The sequence below is a fragment of the Lissotriton vulgaris genome, chromosome 11, assembly GCF_964263255.1.
Source record: "Lissotriton vulgaris chromosome 11, aLisVul1.2, whole genome shotgun sequence".
Taxonomy (NCBI): domain Eukaryota; kingdom Metazoa; phylum Chordata; class Amphibia; order Caudata; family Salamandridae; genus Lissotriton; species Lissotriton vulgaris.
The window spans coordinates 487,737,489-487,757,191 of NC_141699.1; the positions used below are offsets into that span (position 1 = coordinate 487,737,489).

General features: G+C 45.4%; 1 protein-coding gene across 2 annotated transcripts in view; it reads right to left on the bottom strand.

Moving 5' to 3' along the window:
* Positions 1–19,703, bottom strand: part of LOC147682144 (uncharacterized) — a 248,788-nt gene that overhangs the window by 140,961 nt on the left and 88,124 nt on the right. For both annotated transcript variants that reach the window (XM_086943557.1, XM_086943558.1), the window contains exon 4: positions 4,767–6,513. In XM_086943557.1, coding sequence (XP_086799683.1) covers positions 4,767–6,128 — 1,362 coding nt within the window. In that variant the 5' untranslated portion in view covers positions 6,129–6,513. The remainder of the gene's footprint in view (positions 1–4,766; positions 6,514–19,703) is intronic.

The window sequence follows — 19,703 nt, forward strand, 5'->3', positions numbered from 1 at the left end:
TCCTGCTTTCTGGTCAATGCGCGATTGAGGCATATGCGCTAGTCTGTCAGGATTCCACGAATATATATATATATATATATATATATATATATATATATACATATACATATATACATACACCTTCCATTGAAGACGATAAGGAGATACAGCGGGGCTTGTGCGTTTCATTTATTAAGCAGGCATGACGCGTTTTGGAGTTTATCCTTTCTCAAATGCCTTTTAGTTTAAAATATGCCACTGTTGCTGACAGCTCCCAAGTATGTCTTTGGTATGGCCCCATTTGCTGAAGTAGTCACGAGCGCACCTGGGTCACGTTGCACGGAATCACTGGAGCAACCTCCTTCTGGACTGCAATGAACAGCATGCAGTTTGTTCATCATGCTGGTAAGTGATTCCGCTTAGTCGATATTTTCTTTATGTTCCCAATTCGGAAATCGGCTTGCAGAGTGGCCAGGTTGAAGTTGTGGCACCTTGCTGGGCTTAATGATCTCCACAGCCCTCACTCCCAGCCTCGCAGTTCCATTGGTGACAGGACCAGAGGCGCAGATGCAGAAAGGACGTCTCTCCATCAAGGTATGGACTGCCATTCGGCAGCATGTCATCTGTTCCCTTTGTAGTGCGAGGCGGTCCAGGGAAATGCCATTGATCCCCAGGACTCTTTCGTTTCGGGAGGGCCATCCTCATGTGTCACTGGCAACACGCAATTTTTGAAAAAATACCTTCTTCCTTCGAAGACGCTAAGGAGACACAGCGGGGCTTGTGAGTTTCATTTATTAAGCAGGCATGACGCGTTTCATAGTTTATCCTTTCTCAAATGCCTTTTAGTTTAAAAGATGCCTCTGTTGCCGACAGCTCCCAAGTAAGTCTTTGGTATGGCCCCATTTGCTGAAGTAGTCACGAGCGCACCTGGGTCACATTGCACGGAATCACGGGAGCAACCTCCTTCCGGACTGCAATGACCAGCATGCAGTTGTTCATCGTGCTGATATATATATATAATTATTTTATAGATTCCAGGGTCCCCGCACATGGGTAGGAATATTCAGTGCTTATGACTACGGATGATGATCCCCTGGAAGAGAAGTTAAGGTTACTTGAAATAAATATAATGGGTAAAAAAATTATTCTTAAAGTATAAAACGTTACATTTAAACTGACATTTACACCTCAATAGAACGTTACTTTAACCTTTGTTTCTTTTCACCAAATTATATATTATATACGCATATGTTACCCAGTGGTGGTCACCACTGCGTAGTTTATAGGTAGATCAGAATTTCCATAGGAAAGGAGGTTTTTTTTTTTGCTAATAACTTTGGTGCAGTTTGATGACACTTCACCAAACTTAACAAAAAAAAGTTAATCCACCCCAGCTCCTGCCTTCACGATAATGGGGAGGATCATTATGTGGGGGCGCGAAAAAGCAAAGGGAGGCCCAAATTGAAATTTAACCTGCAAATGCTTCATAGGAACTTTAATTTTGTCTAGCCATTGGGTCTTTAGCGAAGTCTACACAGAATTGGTTAGAAAGCTAGAACTTTACCCAGAAAACCACTGAAATTCACCAGTTACTTTACATTGAAGTAACTATAACTCATGCCTTTGCCATACACTGTTTATGACCCAACATATTACTAATTACATTGATAACATCAATAGGACATCTGAAATGACATAACTGATGACAACATTGTGCAGAGATTTCTTCCCAGATATAAAAAGATAACACAAAACAAGGCTAAAAAAAAAATCATGATTGTAGAAATGATTTCTCAGAAAGAAATGTGGAGCTCTTGTAACTTAATTTAAGGCAATACATGTCATGATCTCTAAAACAAGAACAGGTAATGTCAATTAGATCACAGTAGGAATGCATTAAGTATGACAAATTACTGTCAAACAAAACAGAGAGCAGATCTGTGGGTAGTGAATTCAAGTGGAGTGGAGGATGGGTATGACAGGGTAGAAAAAACATCTTTTTGCTGAATCCAACCCCTTTTTTTGGACTAGAAAAAACTGGTATTTGAGGCCTTTTTGTAAGCCTTCGAACTCTTGTGTCAAGGCCTAAAACTGAAAATGATCTTTACTTAAATTGACATTTTGTAAGTCAACTATAGTAACCCTGGGCGTAGTTCATGAAGTAGCACTACGCGAAGCTACGCAATGTGCATGTCGCACTACGCGAGACGTAGCACTACGTGAACTGCGTAGAACGTTGCTCGCGATGATTGTACAGTGCCAGATATTTATCCGCACTGTGCAATAATTGAAAACAGCATCTTGCACAGTACGAGATGTCTTTTACTGCTGCTCATTGCGAGCGGTCGCAAGCATACGCGACCACTCGCAATGAGAAACCGGACCTCCCCATGTTGAGAAGCTCGCCGGGATGTTTATTTTCCACGCTAGCGATCGGCAACTTGATGTTGCTGATTGCGAACGAGGAAAAGGTTTCGCAGGGATGTCATTTTGCTTGCTCGTGGTCGCCAACTTGACGTTGAGTGTTTGCACTGTGCTACGCGCAATTCGCGTAGCGCGAAGTAGCGCAAAGTTCCAAAACTACGCGAGCGTAGCGTAGTGCTTTGCCCAGGGTTAAACTATAGGTGTGCTCCACACACTTCACATCTGGAATATTTTTTTCAGGTGCATCTACAAAATGTAACATACAGTTTGAGCACAATCAAGAGAAGAATGAGCTTTAAAATGCCAGAAAAAGGGCCTTACCCAAACGGTTTTAACTTTCATTAGACAAATACTACAAACTTCAAATATGTAGCAGGTAGCTATGCAAGAAAAAAAAACAACAGTGGAAAACTGAAAAGTGGCTAGCTACACTACTTATCTATAACCTTTATTTGTATTAGTTGGAATAATTCCCACCAGCCAAATAAAGGATGCTAGAGAAAATTATGCTCTGGAGTCTCTCGTATTGTAAGGCCATGTTAACGTTTAAGGAAGAAAGTCTCTTGGAAAGTGACAGAAACAGTTGTGTCCAAATCCTATTGTTAAAAGCCTGCATGCTTGTGCATTAAAGATTTCTAAGACGTCGCCAATGGAAAACGTGCATTACTAACAAACTGCTGATAACCTGCCCACACTGACTAATGGAGAGTGCTACTGAAACCAATAAATCCAGCCATTGAAGATGCCTTCCTCGACACAATCACCAAAATCAGCTTAACGATCGAGCAACCCTGGCATCACGAGAAACTAGAACACCCGGTTCAATCAACCATATTTACCCAAAAGCAATCACATTTATCAAACCCAATACACCCTCAATTTCCACTAAATTATCAGTCCCATTGACTAAGAAATAAACACTTGGCACACCCCTTCTCCTCAAAGATGTTCCACGGGGGGGCTACAAACCGGCCTAAAATCACCACTGTATTTACTTCAACTTAAACCTACACATAAATCCCACTAAAACAATAACTCTTAAAAGACCATGGAGCAAGCACTAAATCATAGCTGTCTAATTCCAGCTAGTTACCTTTTATCTGAATCAGAATAGTACAAAAATGGCAAGTCACCTTTTGTGGAAAGGAAATGTCATGTCAAAATGGTTATCAGGTACTTGATTGAGAGCAGGAAGCAAATAAAAAATGCACAGCTGTTTAAAAAAGCAAAAGAATTAAACGGTGTATCTGGATACTTTCCTAACTTCGCTGACGGTTTTGTGTAAATCTCATCACTTTGATCTTTACTCTTAGCTCCTGGCTCTACATAATCGGAACATTCCCCTCATCTTTAAACCTGTGCCAAAAATAGCATCTTGTGGAAGTCTGCAGTATATTGTGTTCTTATTAGTTTCCCCATGAACAACTTCTGTCCCAAACGTTACCAATCTTTTTGTCCTCTCAGTCTATTCTTCTCAATTCTCTTGTTTTAAAACAACGTATGTTCCAAATTTCAATTTTTCATTCATTTTAACAAACATGTTTATTAGTCTGTAAAACTGTTCAACTGATTTATGCAGACTCCAGGGAGATATGTGGAAAAATTAAAGGACAATAAAACCAATCTTGAAGGGAGTGTGTCAGCATTTTAGCCTTCCAGAGGATTACATATTACTTGTAGACAATGGCAATCATTTTACAGCTCTGCAAAATTTCAGAGTATGCTGTAAGAAGAAATATAGAAAACGTAGGTCACGGTTGCAACTAATACTCTGATCCAAGTGCCTTTTAAAAGGTAATGTTTCAATCAAAACGATTCTACAAATCGTCCAACAAATACAATTAATATTTGAGAGGTTTGAAAAAATAACACTGTAAACTGAGTTACTGTATATCGGAAAATAGAAAAGGTAACAGTACCAAACGCAACTGTTATGGTCTTCTAAGAGAAACCGCTTTACAGGTCAAGATAGGAAACGATTCCATGTAATCTGTGCAATACCTATTAAAACAATCACGCACATACACTTGGAAAATAATGTACCCGATACAATTTCATAAAATTGCAAACTGGTCCTGCAACTTGATGTGTACTCCACTCATGATCTCACAAATGCATGCCATAACATGTATTTTGTCATTAACTGAGTTTGCACAAAAACATCAGCAACTTACATTTCCAATTTCAGAAAAGTTCCGAACTGCACAAACACCTCACCTACACAAGAAGAGATTAATTCCATCTCAGCTTCCTTGTCATATCTTCGTTTGCAACCACTGTGTATAACAACAGGACCTCTCCACAATACAAACATGCTACTATTATTTTGTTTTTAAACCTCGTTCGTAAAAGAAAAACATTACCTCTTGTAGCAGCTGCTGGATGTCATCTTCATCCTCCCTGCTCGCTTGCTCTTCATTTCCTGTAAGAGGTTCTACGCTCGTGCCAGATGCAATGGGGTTTGTAGCAGGATTTGCTTCACATGGTACACCTGCACCATCCATTTCCTCATTCGACAGCTCTGGTGAGGGCCTGCCGATTTCAGCATTTACATCTGCACCTTGGAACTCTGCTGAACAAGTTATGCTTTGATCAGACTGACCTTCGGTCTTTTGAAGTGCATTACTGCCCTCTAAAGGACGATTTTGGACAGTGTTGTGAGAACTACATTTGGAGTCTGAAGTACCTAATGTATGTGATGTTTGCGAGGGATCCCTCACACAATCCTCACCCATATGTTCAATGCAGATTTCTTCCTTCTCCATGTCGTTACTGATCCTTATTTCCTCTGCTAAAGGCGTGTCCTCCACTGACTTATCTACAGTCAGTGAAGCACATGGATCAGGTTCATCAGATGTCTTACTTTTAACTGCAATACTGTCCTCCTCTGGACCATGCAAAACCACTGCCCTGCTTTCAACTTCTGAAGAAGGTTGTTTTACATTCAAAACGTCACCATCACTATCTTCATTTGCAGTTTTCTTTGACACCTCACTGTTCTCAACTTCCAAAGCTGCTTGGTTTACACCTCCAGTCGCCATTGTGTTAGTCACTGTTTCCCCGACATGGTCTGGTATACTGGAGGTCATTTGTACATTCTGTGTAGCAGCTTGATGTAGATCGATTACTTCCATTTCTACTGCTGCATGAACTGTGTCATGCATTTCTAAAACCTTTTCATCTGCTGAAGTGTTTTTACACGTCTCTACATTTTCAGGTATCTTGGCCTCGCTGACCACAGTTTTGTCTATTGCATCTGGAATGTCTAATACTGTACTTTCATCATTTGAAACAGCCTTGCTTACATTCAGGGTCTCACAATTTAATGCTGATGTTATGCCAGGTAAATGCTCAGAAATACCTGCCCCGCTCCTCCCATTTTCTAAAGCAGCTTTGCACAAGTTGAGGGCATTACAGCCGTCTTCTACGGCTTCCATCACCGATTCAGAAAGTCCTGCCAAAGTATGATCACCTTCTGTGGATTTACTGATCTCCAGGACTTTACAACTAGCTTCATTTTGCACCATTTCACCTCCTTGCCTAGTAACAGACACCTGGCTATCATCTTCTACAGCCGTTTTGCTCAGGTCCAGTACCTTAGTGTAAAATGTAATTCCCTCTTCTTCCCCTTCTGGCTCAGTAACATCTTTTTCCAAAACAACTTTTGAATCCATTATCTCTTCCGCCTTACTTTTATCTTCTAAAGTAGCACCAATCATGTCCATAGGGACAGAGCTGGAAACTTTCTCTGACTTTTCTGGGACTCGCTCATTGGACTCATTTTCCAAATTGTGCTTCACAATCAAATCATTGCACACAGCTTCTTTGGCTGCTCCGTCGCTGACTATCTCAGGCTCTTCCTTCCCATCGCTTACCCAAGTGCCATATTTTTGCCGAACCCCTGCAGGAACATACAAAGGTTTATCTGGCCTTTTGTTAAACTGTCTTCTCCCCCGACCTCTCGAGGGTCTGAATGGAGGGGTGCCCTCTCCACCTTCTGAGCGCTCAGATGCTCCTTCCCGGCTACTTCTGCCTCCTCTGTGTTTCCGATAATTATTAAATCCAGGAGCATCACGGTCACGGTTCTGCTGATTCCCATCATTTGGGATCCTAGAGAAAAATTACAGTAAAAAGCATTTTGTGAGTTCAGGATCATTAAAATGACTTATTTCAGGCTACGTTTCTGTGATCCCAATGCAGAGAAACAGGAGAAACATTTGCACGGGGTCTCACATACCACTTTACAACCGAATGCCAAGGAAATAGAGGACATCAACTAGGAAGTCAGCAGCACATTCCCATCGAAAGTTGCACACATTTTCGTAGCATCATCAGTCAGGCCATTAACTTAATATACACTGAAGAAAGTCAATGATGGCTGGATTAGAATCCCACTACTGGCAATAAAATCTACAAGGAATATTCTTTGCTAGAAAAAGCACTAAATTACAGGGAAAAAGTAGATCGTTTTTAAATGCATCTCATAAATGACCAGGTAAGTGACAAAAAGTAGTTACAATACAGCACAGGTCGAATAAATAAATATTCCAAAAAGGAGTGGAGAGTTCTAAGCAAAAAATTCAAGGGTGATTTCTTAATGCCTGAAATTTCCAATCCTAACCTCTCACAACACATTCCGTCACCACAGCGATAAGCCAATGTTTTTGTCAACAAAAGCTAGAGTACAGTCTTGCGATACAGAAATGACAGTTTGTATTTTTTGTTACATTTACAAATAAAGTAATGGTTGTTTCTCTTCTGCAGACCACTATGAAACATTATTCCAAGAAAGTTAAATATCTTTCATCTGACATCCATATTTCAGATCTGAATTTTTGGAAGGCAAATGTCCATTTCCTTTTTTTTCTTAACATTGCAATACATGAGAAGGCTAGTGGTCGATAGTTTAGCCTAACAAGAAAGATATTTTTCTTTTACTTCTGATGACTATTTTTCTTAAACGGAATGTAGAGGGAACTTAATGTGGCCCAAAACATTGTAATTTATTTTCAATAAGGAGTTGGATATTTTTCAATAAATCAGTAGTACATTTCTTCCGTTTGGATTGCAAACCAAACGAGATTCCAGAGTAAAAAGCAAAACTAATGTCATCTCAATGTTCATGGTAATGAAGGACGGGCATCATCAAAAGCTATTACTTACCTTTCTAGCGTTTAAAAGGTTTCCTCATTCATCAAAACCCATTGTAGGTTTACATTTCTGACCGTGTGAATGTGAACAGACAACAACACTGTTTATAAGACAGCTAATGAAGTATGCACATATTTAACAAGTCACTTTCTGCTACAGCGCAGTTTTAGGTTTAAAGTATTTTATTGGTGTAACACATAAAAACAAACATACAGAGCGTATGAGGCATCAAATCACTGGGGCCAGGGCTGCGCATTTGGTATTGCGTCTTCAAAAGGATGTGTCGACCACACAGTAGTCCGCAGCGACATTTAAGGACAGATAGTGTTACAATAAAAGAACTGCCCTCCCCTCCCGAACTCTCCCTCCAACCCCAACTCCCGGATCCCCTTCACCCCTACCCCCGTACGCCCAGTGCACAGGTCTATCCCTTGCAATCTACCTAGGCCACTCATTATCAAAAGAAACTAATCCTATAACCATTCAAGTGGTCGGGTCTGCAGGTGTCGTGATCCTCAGAGGGCGGAGATATTTAGGGCAGGTGAGTTCCCTGAATTCAGTGCGCAGCAAAGACAGAAACGGCTGCCAGAGGTCGTCAAATTGCTCTATGTCCCCCGCTACTGTGAACAACAGTTTCTCCATGCCTAGTACATGCCACAATCTGTGGAGCCAGCCCGTGATAGAGGGAAGTGTGGTGGTGTGCCAGTGTAGTAAAATGTTTTGGACTGCTGAGCCTAATGCTATAGCTATCGGTCTGCCCCTGCGCGATCTGAGGGGATACATCAGTCCGTTTGGGAGTCCTAGTAGGATGTATGCTGGGAAGCGTGGCAATTCAGTTTCAAAATGGGAGTCTACCCCATCCAACACCTCTGTCCAATAAGAGTATAGGAGTGGGCATTCCCATAAAATGTGTGTCAGTGTACCCACTTGCCCGCAACCCCTCCAGCAAGCACTGTCCTTACTACGGTCCATTTCATGTACTCGTTCTGGCGTATAATACCAGTAGGTGAAGATCTTAGTCAGTGTTTCAGTGAGTCCCGTATGGTATGTTGAGTGTCTTGCCCTGTATGATATCTGCTCCCATTCTTTATGGCTCAATGTCCTGCCCAATTCCCGCTCCCAACGCTCCCTCCCCGGGTTGTAAAGGTGTGAAGAGGGTGGTTGCAGTAGTTTATAGAGGTCTGTAATCCGATTCGCATCTGTCTCGCGCGTCATGAGCCACCTCTCATAAGGGAGGAGTTGCCGGTCGGCCGCGTCCCGTACCTGTGGTTGTAATGCCCAGTGGCGAACCTGCATGTAGTGAAGTCTTTCAGACTCTGGAAACGAGTACTCCTGTCGGAAGTGCGTGAATGGGATAACCCCTTCCGGGTCGTACACATGACACAGGGCCCTGCATCCGGCCGCTCGCCAGTCGGTAAAGGCCCCTTTCTCCATACCCGGAGTAAAGTCCGGGTTGTCCACCAGCGGCGTGAGTGGCGACGGGAATGTGGTAAGATTGTGACGAGGTTGGTGGCATCCCAGACCCGCAAGGGCACCCTGGTGACAAAGGAGGCATATAAGTTCACGAGACGATGAGGACAGCGCAGAAACGGCACCTCCTGCAGGGGCCGGCCCGCCACCGCCTGGTCCTGGAAGAGCCAGTGCTTGTCCGATTCCCACCTACTCCACTCCACGAGAAAGCGCAGCGGTGTCGCTTGGAAATACTTGCGGAGATCTGGGATCCCCAGCCCTCCAGCCTCAGGGGTCAACATAGAAAGCATTCTTCGCATTCTGGGTCTCTTGCCCTGCCAGATAAAGCGCGAGAGGTCCACCTGTATCTGTTGAATCCACCCAACGGGCGGTTGAAGCGGTAAGGCCCTGAAGAGGTACAGAACCTGGGGCAAGATCGTCATTTTTACTGCAGCTATTCTGCCTAACCAGGAAAGGGTGCCTCGATCCCACCTCCCGAGCTCCTCCCGGATCTTCTTGCCCAGTGCGGTGTAGTTGGCCGTCACCATGGCCGGCAAGGTGGGAGCCAGCTGGATCCCTAAGTATGGCACCAGATCCGAGGACCAGGGCATTGGGAACATGCCTTGTAGGTAGGATCTAGTGGCTGGCTTAAGGGAAAAGTCTAGGGCCACCGATTTCCCCATGTTCATTCTGAAGCCCGCAACCGCAGCAAAGGAGTCCAGCTCCGCAATGCACGCCGGAAGGGCAGACCGGGGATCAACTAACGACAATATAATGTCGTCCGCATAGAGGCTTATGGTGTGAGTAAAGCCCCCGAATCTCACCCCCATCGCCATCGGATTGGTACATATCCGTTGGGCGAAGGGTTCCAAGTAGAGGGTGAAGAGCAGGGGCGAGAGTGGGCACCCCTGCCTAGTAGCCCTCTCAATATCAAAGCTCCGCGAGTTGTAACGATTCACCCAAACCACTGCCGTTGGAAATGTGTAGCAGTTAAGTATCATGGATCGGAATTTCTCTCCTACCCCTACCTTCTTTAGGACTTGTTCTAGATAGGGCAAATGAACCCGGTCAAACGCCTTTTCAGCATCCACCGCTAACAGCATTCTCTCTCCATGAATTCGGGAAGCCTTCTCTATAAGGTGGATGATTCTCTTGGTGTTATCCATTTGACGCCCGGGAACGAATCCCGCTTGGTCCGGGTCTAGAAGTCCCGGTAGGTGGGGGGCCAGGCGTGTAAGGCCCACCCTATGTGCCCTGTCAATTCTAAAAGGAAAGTCCTCTTGTTCACCCAATACTTCCCTGTAGGTATCCAACAGTGTCCTCACCCTCTTCCTTAGATGGCACCCCCCGGACCCGGATGCTGTTCCGGCGAGACCGGTTTCCGAGGTCCTCATTGTGCGCTTGGAGGTCCAGCTGTTGATCCCTCAGGCGCAGTACTTCCTGCTGCAATTGCACGATTTCTTCATCACGTGTGTGTCCTGCTCCTTCCATGGTAGCCACCCTTTCCCCTAGGCCATCAGCTTCTCTTCGCACCTCGCGGATTTCTCCGGCCACCTCCTGCTTCAATGACTGGAAATCGTCCCGCAAGGAGCTGAAGAGAGAATCCAGGAAGGATCTGGTGACCGGCGGCTCCCCTCCATTCGCATCCTGTGAGCTTCTCGATGGGCCTGGTGAGTGTTGCCCTTTGTCCAGTTTCGGCTGGCCTCTATTCAACATTTCAGGCAATGTCCGGTCCCCCTTCTTGCTTCCTCTGTTGCCGGCCATCGTATGAAAGGATACTTCCGGGCGGGAGTCCTGTCATTCCCGCCTACCAGCCTTAGAGATCCGCAATGTTCGGGGATATCCGCTAGTTCCGGAATTGTATTCCTGCTGTCGCCCAGACCCCGTATGTTCTCCTCGTTTCGGGGTGTATTGGGTCGGTCCCCCCTTGTGCAGCCCCTCTGTACTACTCCCCGCGTTCTGGCAGAGGTCCGTGGTCTGCACCAGCTTCAGAACAGTTATGAGGAAACCCGGTCTAGCGTGGGCGTCTAAGCTGCACCACCGCCCTGCTCACGCACACCGCAGTCGCTGCCTCACCAGGTCCAGGGCCCGCCGGGCAACCGCCACCGTCGTGCAAGACCCGCTTCCTGTATCCCAGGTTGCTCCGGTGCAAGTGCGACCCCTCTCCAGTTGTTTGCAGGCTATAGTCCACCCAGATCTGGTCGATGCAAAAAGTCTATGGCCGCCCCTAGGCTGTGTCTCCCTAGTAATGGCTGATAGGCCCCCCGCCAGGCGTCAGGGCGCGATGTGAGGTTTCTACCGCACCCCTCGCCAAGTCTCACCAGCACCCTCCGGGGGAGCGTTGGTTGCCTCTCTTGTCCGATGTCGCAGCCCAGCCACCGGTCCCCACAGCGCACACCTCCAGTCGCCTCGGCTGGTCCCCCAAGTTACCTCCAAGCACAGCTGAATTCCTGTCGGTAATTACCGGATGTGCAGAGGAATGCACTGTTTACGGGACAGGCCGCTCACGTGTGTTGCACTCCGGGCCCGGGACTCCGCGAGACCCCGCTTTCAGCTATTCCGGGGCTCCCTCAAGCTGCAGGGTCCACCAGGCCTCCGCCCGACTCGGCGGTCCCACGTCCACGCTCTGTCCCACCGGGCGAGGAGGTTGCAGTCGCGCTTTCTCACCCTCTGAAGCAAAGTCCCTCGGGGATCGCTGCCGAGCCGCGCACCTCGGGCCCACGGTTCCTCACCTCCGTCTTCCGGGGTCTCGCTGGGTGTACTGGTGCAAGGTCCGCGCCGCAAGTCGCCACCTCCGGTCCTGTAGCTCTTCCGGCAGCCCGCTGACAAGGCCGCACCCGCCGGTGCGGGTCAACCGGAGCTCCGCCCCTCTCCCCAACAGCGGGCCCGTTCTTCCTGGAGGCTCCCGCTGCTTGTCGGTGCTTCTCCCCTGCCTGTTCCTCGCCCAGGTCACCCCAGCCGTAGGCCGCGTCCCCGGCTTTGGGTAGATGGACCACGCGAGTCTCGTGCTCCGGGTCGGTCGCTATCTTTGACTGGACGCTTCCTCTGTGCCGGGCACTCCCAGCAGCTCCTGCAAGATCTCGCCCCGTTCGTGGGCGCTGCTCTTCCTCCGGGACCGCTTCAGGCCCGGCCGCCAAGTCGCCACCTCCACTAGTAGGCCGCAGTCCTCGGCCCCTTCCTCGTTCTACTCCGGACCCCAGTCGCCGGGTAGAGCTTTGTCGTCGGCTTTCGGGGCGTTCGCTCAGGGTCCCGTGAGAACCCACCTCTGCTCCGGTGTCTCCGGTGCAATTGGTCGACAGACCGAGGGGAGATCTGTGCAATGCACGGCTTAGGGGCCTAGGATCGCAGGAGCTAGCGGAGAGTGCGTCCGCTCACCTCGCCATCTTGGCCACGCCACCCTACAGCGCAGTTTTAACCTTTTAGCCACCTGTGATTTTAATTGCAGCGCATTTTTAAACGTTTATACACTTCTGTATGCGCAGCTTGTCCTTGACGTGGGGACTGCTCCCCCCCCCCCCCCTCCTCCCCGAGTCTGCACTTAGCCTTTTCGCATGCTGCTTGTTCCACCGCGGGTCTTCCATTTGTGTGGAGGGAGCCGGCGGGAGTGGGCAGAGTGACATCCGGGTTAGATGAGGTCACGGGAGGTAGTGCTCCTACGCTCATTACTTAAACTGCATGACCGTGCAGACGCCCCGCTGGCACGACAAAGACAAGCCAGTCTGCGCCCGTTTGCACCTGTACGTTACGAGGACCCCTGCCTCTTTTCCCACAATTACCTCAAATATACTAAGATATGTATATTCAGGGGAGCAACTCATCAGTTTTCTATACCAAGGAACTTTGCTACTGATGTCAGATGTTGTAAAGTGCCCTCCTTGGAGGGTTCGTTTTCCTGTCCGTATTGCCATTTCTAGAGCCTTTGGCAGAGTCTGGAGGTAGGTTTAACAACAGCTCCTCTCAAAACAGAGCTTATCTCAGCTTCTGAGGCACCATCACAATCAATCTCCACCATACCCCGGTATTCACGCCAGAATAGAAGTGCTTCCTCTGCAATGTTAGATCCATGTCTAAACATGCCATCGCAATATGGGATCTATTATCTTTGGAATCTCTTGATCTCTGCTTCCTAACAGAGGCTTGGCTCAAGCCAGCCTCCTCACCCACCACCACCTTGGCCCTCCCTGAGCACTATTGAATTTTAAGGATTGATAGAGACGATAAGATGGGTGGTGGTATTGCAATAATTTACAAACAGTCAATAAAAGTATTTATGATTGAATCCCGTATGGAGGATAAAATAGAGATTTGCATTTTCAAAATCAAATTCTCACCCTAGGAATGCTGGAAAGGTGCGTTAGTGTACCGTCCCCCAGGATCTTTTCACCACTTTACCCTCAAACTGTTGGACTCAATTGCCATTCATGTGATCTCCTCAAAACATTTTGTCTTATTAGGGGATTTCAGCATACATAGCGAAAACAGTTCCAATAGTGAAGTGGCTCAATTCCCATCTGATCTGGCCTCCCAAAAACTTGCTCTAGCTCAGTGTTTCTTAACCTTTTGACTTCTGTGGAGCCTCACTTAATCATTATTGTATTCCTGGGGACCCTCCCTTTATCATTATTGGAATCCAGGTACCAGGCATTAGCAGTTTTGATTATTTGAACAGCAAAACGAAACACAAAATATGGAAACAAGCGTTCATCAAACAAATGCACAAATTAAGAAATATCTTATTTAATTCACAAATATACAAAAAAGAAATCATTTATTTGGAAGGTTGGATTTTTTAAAATTCAATTTAGGCCATCCATTGCTTGAACTATGTTCTGTTTGCACTTGTACTGCTCCCAGGAATCAATCCAAGGATGCCAACCTAATTTCTAGCCTCCAATTTCAATCTCTTGCATATATGCAGAATGTTTTAACATTTTCGGTTTGATATTTTGCTTGTTTATTTACTTTATGAATTGTTTAATATTATTTAATTTTCTAAGCAGTCACAGGCCCTCCGAGTAGACACTGCAGAACCCTAAGAGTTCTGGACTACAGAAAACGCTGGTCTAGCTCTTCTCTGTCACATGCTCAGACCCCAATGACAGATTTTAAAAAACAGCTCTCATGTACCTTCTAAGCAAACTGGTGAAAGTGGTGCATAATGGCAAACTCACCCATTTGAACTGGTGTATTTGAACTGGTGTGGACGTGAACCTACAGAATTCAGACTAGAGAACCTTTTTTCTCCAGCACTTGTTATTGTTTAGAGCCAGTTACAATCTGGACTAGAAACCAAAGCAATGACGAGAAGTAAACCTTTGCCACGCTGAAACAAGTGATCTGAGTCAAAAGGGCCATGATCAGGGAGTAGCCAGGTTCTGGGAGCAGTGTTGGGCTTCTGCTGATGCTCCACAAGGAGTGTAAAGGAGAAATGGGTTATTCTCTGGAGTTGTATCTATTTTCTAAGCACTGCTCCATCATAGGTGTTTTAGCCAGCTTCTGCATCACTCTCTTCCCTTCTTCCAATATGTGTTCTAAAAGTGCAACAGACCCAACTGCCTTCCGAAGTGACACAGACTTTATACAGGAAGCAGTCCGTCTCTTTTGATATAACTGGCAAATCGAACCTCAAGGTCTTCTCACACTATATAATCTTTCAATATCAAATTGGGCATTTTCATACTCTGTGCAGGATCAATGTCATCACTCCAATAATGCCTCGAAAAATCCACTAGCACTTGCGAGTGAGATTTTAACAGGTCGAGCTATTTTTAGCACTTACTCGTCTCTGCTGGAGTAAACTTAAGCTAGAAGAAATGTTCTGTTCATTCAGAAAGCGAATGAGCAATTAATAAGCTTTACATCTTGTTTTTATCTTGACACATTTGCCAACTGCATAAACAACAACAGGTGATGGACAGAATGCATAACAATGTCATACATTCACCCCAGTACAGATTACATTTGCCAGCTGCTCAAAGACAGAGGTCAAAATTCAGTTTGCCTTTTTACTAATTGTTGCTCATCTGTTGCTGGAAAATAGTGTTTACTTTTCTTTCTCTATCGACAATTATTGTTTTTTGTCAAGTGAGCTATCTGGAAATAAATGTGAAACAAAAGGCTGTAAAATGTCATTTGTTTCTCGAACACAACATTTAAACAGCTTGCAAATGAATAGTATAAGTATATCAGGAATTATGAAGGAACTTCTTTCCGTAATTCAGAAGTATGATGCAAACAAAGTTTTAAAGTGGGGCAAAACAAATCAGAACACTTTACTTGGTGATGTGCAAATTACAAATATTTGCAAAAACTTTATCTCCAAACATTGTACACTTTATAATTTTAAAACCACGTCAGTGACAAATTCTGTAGCTATTTCAATGTAAAATCTGCTGATTGCAAATGACAGTGGGCTGCTACTTTATGCTTTAGCTATGTATTTAATAAAAGTGATGGGCATAGATTCATGAAGGTAAAATCCGAAATGAATAAAATGAAATTTAAAAAAAAAAAAAAAAATCGCAAAAAAAAAAAAAAAAAAATCGCAAAATTGCGATTACTTGCATTTAAGGAATCTCAAATTGAGATTCCTTAAATGCAATGCATTAAAGTTTAAAAAATAGTGATTTTGCTAATAGGGCTCGCAAATATCCATGAAGTTGAACTTCATGGTAATTTGCAAAAACTTTGAAAAATGCACTAAAGTGCATTTTGTTTCATGTTGCGCACACACATGCCCTAAGATTTTAGCTTCCTGATGTGGAATACTCTCCAGAACTGCGGAGGGAGGGCGCATGGCCAAAATGCCACGGATGACTGAAGTCTTTAGTGCTGGCTTCAGCCCAAAAACCTTCACACCAGAAAAATTCAGAGTCCGTTTGGGTGCCGATGACTGATCCAAACAGCTGAAAGTGTGAGGACCCCCGAGGCTGGAGGACAGCTACAGGGCGTTGATACTGGTTGCAAGAAACGGCCAAAGAGTGACAGCTGGTTGAGGGCAGACAAAATCCTAGATTGTGGCCGGCTGCAGCCGATAAAACACAGCAGAGCTCGCAAGCGAGGCACAGCTTGGGGTGAACAGGCCTCAATTAGGAACACCCGGAGGGCTGCATGAATGAAGGTGTCCCCTAAAACAAGGATAAGGAAACAACAAAAAAAGTGAGTTTCTGCTAGTCAGAGTATACAACCGGTCCAATCAGGAACCACAATCCTAATCAGTCTAAGCTAGATACACACTAAAAGATAACCGGTTCTCACCGTCTGGGAGCTTGGCACAGAGCAGTCAGGCTTATCTAAATAGGCAATATGTAAAGTATTTGTGCAACACACACTGTAACACAATGAAACACAGCAAAAACACTTCATACAGGTTTAGAAAAATTGATTATTATATTCTGAACAAAACAAGACCAAAAATGACAAAGGTCGAACAAGTAGAAGTTAAGATACGAATTTTAAAAGAATAAGTGACAAAATACACTTAGGAGCAATAGCACTTGAAGGGCTACTTGAGGACGCGCTGGACTGGGGAAAAGTCAACAGTTCAGGCCGACTGAGATGAAGCGCCTGGTGAACAGAGTACCTTGATCCTGTTTGCAACAGTGAGATGCAGGGTGCAGACGAGCGATGTGATGTTAGGCTCACAATGGAGGTGCTGTGTCGGTTTTCTTCATGCAGTGGCAGCGATGGGACGGGTCCGTTGAGAGTAGCGCCGATTCTTAGTGTGATGATACCGAAGACTATGTGGCAAGGTAATCCACGCTGGTGGAACGATGCGCCGAACTTCTCCATGCAGTGGTAGCGATGCGTTGGTTCGGAAGCCATGGTTTTTGGACGTGATGCAGCAGTTTCAAGTTCGATGCCCGTAGGTCGACTCCTGCAACAGGGTCGATGTGCCAGCTCTGCTTCACTCAGACTGGAGATGCGTAGATTTCTGTGGTGCAAGTATCTGGATCCACTTTCAGTGAACCAGGCACAGGAAGAGGGCTAGAGACTTTGATTTCCCAGAGTCTCAAGCAACAGGAGGCAAGCCAACAAGCCCTTGGAGATCACCTCAGTTGTAATGTAGAGTCCAGATTTCCTTTAGCAGGGCAGAACAGCAGCAAAGCAAGCCTTCCAGGTCGGCAGTCCAGCATCAGTAGGGGGTAATCAGCGCTTTGTGTGGGAAACAGGACACTTCCTCTTCAGGTGGGTCAGCTCCCCCTCCATTACTGCTCAGGAAGAACCATCAAAAAGCAGATGAGTATGTAGACACACCTAACCTTCCTGCGTTTGTGACTTTCTAGAGGGAATGTGCAAAGTGTAGCGGTCACCCACACTATACTTGTATTGGAGACAGGCAGCAGGCACACAGAGCAGTAAGAGCAGATAACTGCATACTTTATAAATGTGGCATTTTAAAAATAGCAATGTTAAATTCAACTTTACCAATAAAGACGATTTATCATTACCATTCCAAGGACATAAAATGTGATGCAGCTAGTTTCCAATCAGGAATTACAGATTAGAAGTATGTTAAGGTATTCCCAATGTTAACCAATGAGAGGAGTAGGCCTCACAGTAGTGAAAAACAAATGTGAGGGCTTGTCACTATCAGGATGTGCAAAACCTAAAAGTAAATGTCCTACTTTTTACTTACATTGCACTCTGCCCTATGGGCTACCAAGAGCCTAACCTAGGGGTGTATTATGTGTAATCAAGGGGAGTTTAAGGCTTGGCAAGTCGTTTTAAATGCCAGGTCGAAGTGGCAGTAAAGTACAAATACATGCCCTGCTAATGCAGGCCTGAGAACGGTTTGGAAGACTTGCAGTGTGGGTGGCACAATCAGTAGTGCAGACCCAATAGTAACATTTAGATTACAGGCCCGAGTATATGGTATACCACTTTACAACAGCCCTATAGGTAAACTAAATAGGTCTATTGTATGAACAGCAATGTTACCATGTTCAGGGGAGGAGCACATGCACTTTTATCACTGGTCAGCAGTGGTAAAGTGCTCAGAGTCCTAAGGCCAACAAAAAGAATAAGCAAAACCAGGAGGTAAGCAGTTAAATTATTTGGGGGAACACCACCCTAAGGATGACGGGTCTTACACAATATATTCACAAACTGGGTGCAGCAGAGTTTGCCTGCTGAAAATTTGGGGGGCACCCAATCCCAGAACAAAAGGACATGATACACTGGGGGCTAATTCAACAGGAAAGAGAAAGGGGGCCTACACACACTAACTCCTCATTGCCTTGCCTGTGGGCTGCTCAGACAATGGACCCAGCCAATGATCCACAACCCCCTACCCCTCCCCCTCTCTTCTGGATTCTCCAAAACAAATACTCCAGGTTGGAAACTGGTGGTGCACATGATTTCTTTAAAAGACAGCATGTTTGAGACATCTGAACTGCAGCAAGGGCTATGAATACATGCTTCAGGGCACAATGATAAACCACAAACACTTTGCAACCCAATACAATTGATAACACTGCCTTCAGAAGTGAGGTGGGGAGCAAGGCTGCCATTTCAGAGAGTGCTAAAGGGAGTGAATGGGGTTAGTCTCTTATCAAATCTGTTTGTGTGTTCTAATGTTCTTTATCTCCCCTCCAATTTCCTGGACGAGGAGGTGTCAATTGGATCTTGGGGGTTTGTGGTCATGCCTCTTTTCATGCTTTTGGTTGCACCTTTTCTCATGCGAATCAGCCATTTCAGCTGCTACGTTCTAGAGAGGAGATCAACACAGTAGTGGGTAGACATTAATCAAATTCAAGCTGATGTTGGAAAAATCACAGAGTGAGTGCACACGGTAGAGGTCACACTAAACAAACACTTCAGCTCTATTAAAGCCCTCCAAACTGAATTACTCCACCTCAGAGAAGACTAGTTGACTGCTTGCAAGGGCAGAAGATGCCTATGTGCTCTCTAGTCTGAAACAAGGAATCCCTAAGAAAATGTAGGGCATGGAAGAGTAGGGATTTGTTAAGGTCTTTGTGCTCCATACTGTCAAACCAGTCAATTCACTTGGTCATCTGACTTTGACGTTGAAAGGGCACATCAGATACTGGAGAATGCGCCACAGTCTGGAGCAAGACTGCAACCACTCATAGCACACATCCTCTACTTCAGAGTCAGATTCAATTGTGAAAGCATCTCATCAATTCTAGAGGTGCAAGCCATAAGGTAAGTCAAGATAAGGTTAAAACAGAACTCAGACAATGAAACCTGCAGAATAGATGTTCTTTCCAGCAAAATTGAAAATCCTGGCTGACGGCTGACCGTGGTTCTTAAGGTCCGAGGAAGCTTGGAATCGGCACGAGGGGTGACGATCAGTAGAGGGTAAAAGACATGAAGGAAATGCAATTCACTGAGGAAGGCAGACCCAGAAGAGAAACCAGCAAGTGACTTGGCAGCAGTGCACAAATCCACAGAAGGAGACAACGAACCAGGGTCGCCTTACCAAAATGGAACATGGGGTCCGTAGTAGCTGAAATGGCTGGTTCAGCTGACATGAGCCGGTGCAACCAGAAGCAGGAATAGAGGCATGACCACGCACCCGCAAGACTCAACTGACAATTCCTCGTCCAGGAAAAGAAGGGGGAGATACGAACATTAGAACACACAAAAGGGTTTGATAAAAGAATGAATGGGTGACAGAAACTTCAAGTATTTGGGGGAGCAGGTAATTTCAAAGCTGCAGTCTGAGGCAGTAGGGA